Here is a 6,971-nt window from a genome sequence, read left to right on the forward strand (position 1 = left end):
TTTTTTTTAAATTCCAAGTTGACGGATGGGTTTCTATTGATGCGTAAAGTTATAAGCTGCCCAGAAAGCAAGACGGGGGAGTCCGGGAGGGGGGAACCGGCAATTGACAAGTCTACAGCCCTAGTGCCTAGAATTCGGTCTCGAGGGCAAATTCGAGGACGCCCTGGAGGGGACTGAGAGGCTGCCTCACAGCAGGGTCTGCGCGCCCTGGGGTCGCGCTGCTGGCTGCTGGGACTCGTCTCCGTTGGTTCCCCTTAGCCCCCGGGACTTGGAGCTGGCGGAGCGCCAGGGGACACTTGGGCTGCCCGAGGAGGAGAAAATTAGGATGCCGTGCGAGCTCGACATGGAAGGGGTTGTGCCGCCAAAGAAAACAACCGAGGTCTCCCGCAGCTCTGGGGGCGCTGCCCCTGGGCCGGGAGAGAGGGAGGCGGGGACGCTACGACGCGCCCGGAGTCTGGGCGCGCCGGGGGCGGGCGTTCGGCTGGAAGTGGGACAGTGTCTCCTATGGGAAAGCGGGACCCGGCGAGCTCTTTGGCCGCCTTTCCAGTTTCGGAGGTATCCGCCCCCGTGCGCCGGAGGCAGCGCAGCCCCGAGGGCGAAAGAATGGCGGTTGGCAAACTTGGAACAAGAGCGCGCTCGGGATCCAAATTGCCGGAATTGTGGCGGCGGCGGGGGCGGCCGAGACCCAAGTTCACTTTTTCCGCCCGCCCGCCGACGGGCCTTAGGGATCGGCATTGCTCTAGCTCCAACCAGGTGGAGCGCCTCGCCAGAGGGAGTTGTGTCAGTGTGCTCCGAGGCCCGGAGGGCGGCGGCCTAAGCGTGCGGGGAGGGGTCCCTGGGGTCCGGAGCGCCTCTCCCCGAGTCTCCCCTCCCACCCGCCCCTCCCAGTCTTTCTTTCTTGCTCCTTCCCCAGGCTGGCGGGACCGGCGCAGGCTTGCCCTAGACCTACGGGGAGCGCCCCGGGTCTTTAATGACAGCTTAAAAGAGGCTGTTGGAAAAGTCGAAAGGGATGAGGCTGACGTGGGGCGTGTTTCGCTCCTTTGCAAGAGTCGGAAAGGGAGCTGGGAGCCGTGCGGCTGGCCCCAGGCCCCCGCGCCTCGCCGCCAGCAAGTAGGTGGGGGAGCCGCCGCCGCCAGCCCCATCCCGCTCCCAAGCCTCGCCCGCTGCGCCCTGGCCGCGGGCGCAGAGAGGGTGCGGGGCCTCGCCGTGCCTCCTCCACCCTGCTCATTAACCTGCCTGCTCCGCTCCGGGCGGCCCCAGACCCGGCTTCTCCGAGCAGCACCCGCGGCCAGCCCGGCTCTGCCGCCTCCCCGAACCCCCGGCTCCGGGGGGCAATGAGGGGGCAGTGGAAGGGGCACTGCTCCTCGGGCATTACTTAGAGAAGCGAGACCGCCCCGCCCTCCCGCCGGCCCTCCCTCTCTCCCGCCCGGGCCCGCGCGCCACTCCGCCAGAGGGTAAGTTGGGAGTGTTTCACCCCCACCGACAGCTCTCCCTCCCCTTTCTTCACCCCCCCCCCCGTTAAAGTTTTCTTAGGAGTGGGGAGAGGGGTGGGGGAGGAAGAGGGTCCAGTCAGCCTCCGTCCTTACCCTCTCCCTGCCTAACTTACCCCCGCCTCCCCTCCCCTCCATCCCCTGCGCGCCGCTGCCCCTCCGGAGTAGCGCTCCGAACTGACAATTGGATCGCGGCTCCTTTAAGAGCCCGGCTTTGCCTCCCGGTAGCTGAAGGTCATTAAACACAAAAGCTCTCAGCGCTGCGGTCCAATATAGCGCATGCGCCCTGCCCGAGGACTGGCAGAGAGACGGCAATATGGCGAGAATGCCTGGCAGCGGGGACTGTAACACCAGCGCGGGCGGCAGCGCCAGCGCCGCCGCCGCCGCCGCCGAGAACAATGGGGAGCGGGGCGAGGGCGAGCGCGGTGCTGGGGGCCGCGGCCGCCGCCACGGCCGCCCGCACTACTGCAGCGCGGGCGAAGAGGAGGAGGAAGAGGAGGAGGACGACGAGATCCAAGAGGTGCAGATAACGGGGGACGAGGAGGAGGAGGACGGAGGTGGGGGGCTGGAGGAGGACGAGGAGGAGGAAGAGGAGGAGGAAGAGATGGGGCTGGACTGGGACGAGCCCCTGGAGCCCGAGGACTCGGCCGGGGAGGAGTTAGAGCCCGAGCCGGTCCATATGATCAATATGGACCAGAGCGCCGCGCTGGAGCCCGAGGCGCCGCCGCGACTGCTGGCGCCCCGGGCCCGCGGCGGGCCGCCCGGGGACAGCGCCGAGCTGGACCCCGACGTGCTGCAGCGCCCCGAGCGGGCCCGGCTGAGCGAGAACACCCGGCTGGCCACCCGCTACGCCGTGCGCATCTTCCGGGAGTACCTGAGCGAGAAGGCGCAGAGCCCGGACTTCGAGACCATGGACAAGGGGGCGCTGTGCCGCGTGCTGCGCTCCTTCTACGCCGAGGCCCGCTCCAAGAGCGGCCAGCTCTACAGCAAGTCGTCGCTCATCAGCATCCGCAGCTCCCTCAACCGCTACCTCAACGAGCCCCCGTACTGCCGCACGCTCGACCTCACCAAGGACCCCGAGCTGCGCAGCGCCAACCTGACGCTGGCTGCGGTCATCCGCAAGCTCGAGGAGCAGGGCGCCGGGCCCGTGGTGCAGAAGCAAGCCATCACGCGTGCCGACCTGCGCAAGCTCTACACCTCCAGCGTCTTCAGCACCAACACGCCCTTCGGGCTGCTCAACAAGGTCTGGTTCGAGACTTGCATGTACTTCTGCACGCGCGGCCGCGAGAACCAGCGCGAGCTGGAGGAGGACTCCTTTGGGCTGGCTATGGATGAGGACGGCCGCAAGTTCGTCTACTTTAAGTCCCTCGGGCCTTACCATAAGTCGCGCTCGTCGTCGTGGAGCAAGAAGCGTGCCGAGAGCAGCGACGAGGAGAACTTGCCCCGCATGTACGAGACGGGCACCGAGTTCTGCCCCTACGCCAGCTTCGTCAAGTACCTGTCGAAGCGCAACCCCCTCTGCAAGGCGTTCTTCCAGCGGCCCCGGGACCACTGCAGCGAGGGCGATGTGACCTGGTACGAGAACAAAGCCATCGGCAAGAACTTGCTGGGCACCAGGATGCAGATGCTCTCGAAGGCGGCCAAGCTCTCCAAGACCTACACCAACCACTGCATCGGCGCCGTCTCCATCGCCACGCTCAACAGCATCGCGGGCATCGGCACCAAACTGGGCTCGCCCGCCCCGCAGGGCTGCTACGCGGAGGCTCTAAACGGGGCGGCTCGCCACCACTCCCACCACCCCCCCACCCATCCCTCCCACCACCACCGCCCCCAGCCGCCCTCGCTGGGGAACACCTATATCCTCCCCAAAGACAGCCAGGTCGGGCCCGACGTGAAATCTGAGGCTGCGCCCAAGCGCGCTCTGTACGAGTCGGTGTTCGGGTCTGGGGATATCTGCGGCCCCTCTTCCCCCAAAAGACTTTGTATTCGCCCCTCGGAGCCTGTGGATGCGGTGGTGGTGGTTTCCGTGAAACACGACCCCCTGCCTCTTCTTCCAGAAGCCAATGGGCACAGAAGCACCAATTCTCCCACAGTAGTTTCACCTGCTATTGTTTCCCCCACCCAGGTAACCAAACCAAACTCTATGCATGAAATGTTTCTTTGGTACCATTTCTGGACTAACTCCTGCTAACGCAGGTCTGGGTACGGGCGGGGAGGAGTTTTAAAAAGTACTAAATATACTGAATCAGATTTGATTTGGTTTGATTTGATTTCACCCTTAGGAGCTTAACTCTTGTGCTTTTCAGGAAAGTTTATGCCTAACCTTAAAAGATGTTGAGAAGCCAAGGTCCCTAACATTTAGTGCTGAGCTGTAAGGCTAAAACTTCAAAGTTCTCAGAACAAAAGGGTTGGAGGCAGCCTGACTCTCCATTGAATGCATGAGTTTAATAAGGCACGTTGTAGGAATACCGCGCATATAAAGGAAGCAATTACTTAAAATATATTTGAGTAAAGTAACCATTAAAATACTCTTGCATATTCGCCATAGCTTACAAAGATTAAAACAAAAACGGTTATAAAAAAGAAAAAAGAAAACGTGCCAAGCCCACTTCCTGTAAGTGGGCGGGGAGTGGAGAGATTGGTAATCCAGTGCCAGTTTATACTGTAATAGGTAGCTGAATGTAAAGTGATGTTTGGGGTGCGCTTTCCATAAAATAAAGTCACTTGTTAATAGAAGGAAGGGGGATCAGCACTACCAGCCAAGGCTCCCTGCCCGGTAGTGGGTAGCACCTAGGCAACAAACTTCACTGCCTCTCCCTAGCCCCATGGGGCTCACTATCTAGGGGGCAGGTAACACTTAAGAATATAGATATTTAATTAAGACAAACTGCGCAGTAGTGTGGCAAGGACATCCAAAGTTAAGAAGTTGTAGCCCAGAAGCTGAGCCCTTTGGGCAAATCAGTTTACCTCTCTGGACTTCAGAGTCCTCATCAAGGATTAGGGAACTGTTTCAATATTAATATTAGTTAATTCTCAGCAGTACCAAATTCTAGGTTGAGATTGAGGACTTGAACGGATGCTTATTATTATTTTTCCTAGAGGAATATATTCATATTACTAAAATTGTACTCATCTTTGGAATACTCTTCTCTGGGAGCCAGAAACGAGAGGTCTTTGGGGACTGTGCTCTATTCTGCAGGCAGGAGTAGCCACTGGAGGTTTTACAACTCTGACCTCCCTGCCATCATGCAGAAGTAGGAATTTCGACTGTAAGTCTGGAGGTGTAGTGCAGGCCCTTCAAGAAACAGATGTCAGGTACCTCTGTGCTTTTTCCAAAGTGGAAATTCCAGTTCTGGACAATCTGACCCTTTCAGAGGTTTACCAGCTAATCATCAAGGCCAACAGAGAAAGGGGCTGCGAATGAATTTAATATAAACAGCAAAGTTCTCTAAAATACACAAGACCTGCCGGCTATGTGTCTTTCTGTACTTCTATGTGCGTGGTACATTTCCGACAGACCAGGAGGTGGTTTTATGGAGTTGTAAGGGCGGAGAGGGGAATTCTTCTTTGGAGAATTTGGGTTTGCTTTTTCTTTGAGAGCAAAAATAAATGTTCACATTCTTCTGATAAAGTAAGACCCTTAAAATGTCCTGGTTTAGAGTGGCACCTGATTAATTGAGGAGTGAAAAGCCTGAGAAAGTTTAATATTAAAGTATATATCTGCTTGGAATAATAATGAAACAGTTTGCCTCCTGGCGTCAGTCTGCTAGTTTCTTGACATCAGTGTCCTATAGACTCGAGTTAAGATTCAAAAGATGGGAGGAGGGAGTTGTTCTGGTCGGTTTTGTTTTGGTCTAAGGAATGCAGTTGCTCTGTCACAGTCTTGTTTTAACTGAGTGAGATAAATCAGTTCTATAAACCTGAATACTGATTCATTTATTTTTCTTGAGTTACTGTCACGTAAATATAGATTACAATTAAAAATAGATTTGAGTGTACATATGTTGGCTGATTGTTATTATGCAAAACATTATTATAGCTGAGTTCCTTGTAGTTAAAACACTACAAAAAGTTGTTCACGTATTAACACGCCTGCTTTTCACTTAGGTTAAAGTAAGTTTTTAACCAGGATTAAGAAGTTTAAGGGAACTCTAGTGATTCCTATAGAAGTCACCTTATGCGGTCTGAGCATTCTAAGAATGATACAAATGTTGAGTTTCTGTAGAAAGCTGATATTAAACTTTTTCCTCTTGTATTTATTAAAATCACTGTAACCTTGAGGTCCAGGGCATTTCCTGGGGATTAATGACCGGCTGGGGTTAGTGGCCCAAGGCACTGCTTTAGGCAGTCACCTCCTCTTAGCTGGTCATTAATCTTCAGGAAATGCTGTTAGGTCATTAATCTTCAGGAAATGTATGCCTTCAGTTTCAGTCACTATTACTTAATTATGAACACAGGCTATCTAACCTTAATATTGGCCAGACTCCTCAAGTGGTATTGCAAGAACTCCACCGTTGACCATCTTATTCTAGACTTCTTGAGAATACTCACACCCTGATGCTTTGATTCTCTTCTAACGTTGCAAGTTTCTCAACAAACCAAGAGCCTAGAACTTTAAATGCATTTACTCTTTTTACTTCTTGAGAGTGTTCATAAGTGGGTCATTGAAAAATGAATGCATCCAAGGATTAACAATCATGGAATTTGTGATTTTTACTCACGTGAAGTTCCTGATTTTTGTTGGTTTTGTGGGGTGGGGAGGGGTTATGGTAGCGGTTGTGATGGTTGCTTTAAGAAGTTCACTCTAATTCCCTGGAATGGCTGTGGTAAAAGCAAAGGGTAGTTTCCATCTCCCCTCCTCCTGCATAGCTGTTGTGATCTAAGATGATCCACTTACTGGTGCGGCTTCTTAGTGCTCATGGAGATCACATGGTACATTTTAAAAGGCTTAGTTTAGCACAGCCCCTCCTACATTTTCGTAGCTGTTCTCTTTACATGAAAATACAGCATTCTTCCTGCCTCAGAGAACAGTTCCTCTGCTTAGATAGATGATAGAGATTTGTAACTTTAGTCTTTTTTATTTGCACACAACATAGTAAGGTTTGGATTCTAAATGTCATAGTTTTGTTGCTAAAGCTTTTATAGACTGTGCCTCTCTCCAGTACCAAAGATGTGAGCATTAGCTCCCTAAAAGACATACGCAGGCACCTTTGTGAGCTTGTGACAAAGGTGTCTTCAGTTGCACGTGTTTGACTTTAACCCATATTACTTCTAGAAATACTTTTCAGGGGGGCGCCTGGGTGGCGCAGTCGGTTAAGCGTCCGACTTCAGCCAGGTCACGATCTCGCGGTCCGTGAGTTCGAGCCCCGCGTCGGGCTCTGGGCTGATGGCTCAGAGCCTGGAGCCTGTTTCCGATTCTGTGTCTCCCTCTCTCTCTGCCCCTCCCTCGTTCATGCTCTGTCTCTCTCTGTCCCCAAAATA

General features: G+C 54.3%; 1 protein-coding gene across 2 annotated transcripts in view; it reads left to right on the forward strand.

The window, feature by feature from the left end:
• The first annotated feature begins 1,240 nt into the window (after window positions 1-1,240).
• The window catches only part of KCTD1 (potassium channel tetramerization domain containing 1), a 92,739-nt gene continuing 87,008 nt past the window's right edge, over window positions 1,241-6,971 (forward strand). The window contains exon 1 of one of the 2 annotated variants that reach the window (XM_040479185.1): window positions 1,241-1,454. Coding sequence is in view for 1 of the 2 variants with exons in the window: in XM_040479182.1 (XP_040335116.1) it covers window positions 1,807-3,615 (1,809 nt within the window). In the remaining variant the exon portion in view is untranslated. Of the gene's footprint in view, window positions 1,455-1,474; window positions 3,616-6,971 lie in introns of those variants that run through there. The other variant, XM_040479182.1, reaches the window with a different exon arrangement.

Source organism: Herpailurus yagouaroundi, unplaced genomic scaffold (assembly GCF_014898765.1).
Source record: "Herpailurus yagouaroundi ecotype Mexico unplaced genomic scaffold, PumYag 142, whole genome shotgun sequence".
Lineage (NCBI taxonomy): Eukaryota > Metazoa > Chordata > Mammalia > Carnivora > Felidae > Herpailurus > Herpailurus yagouaroundi.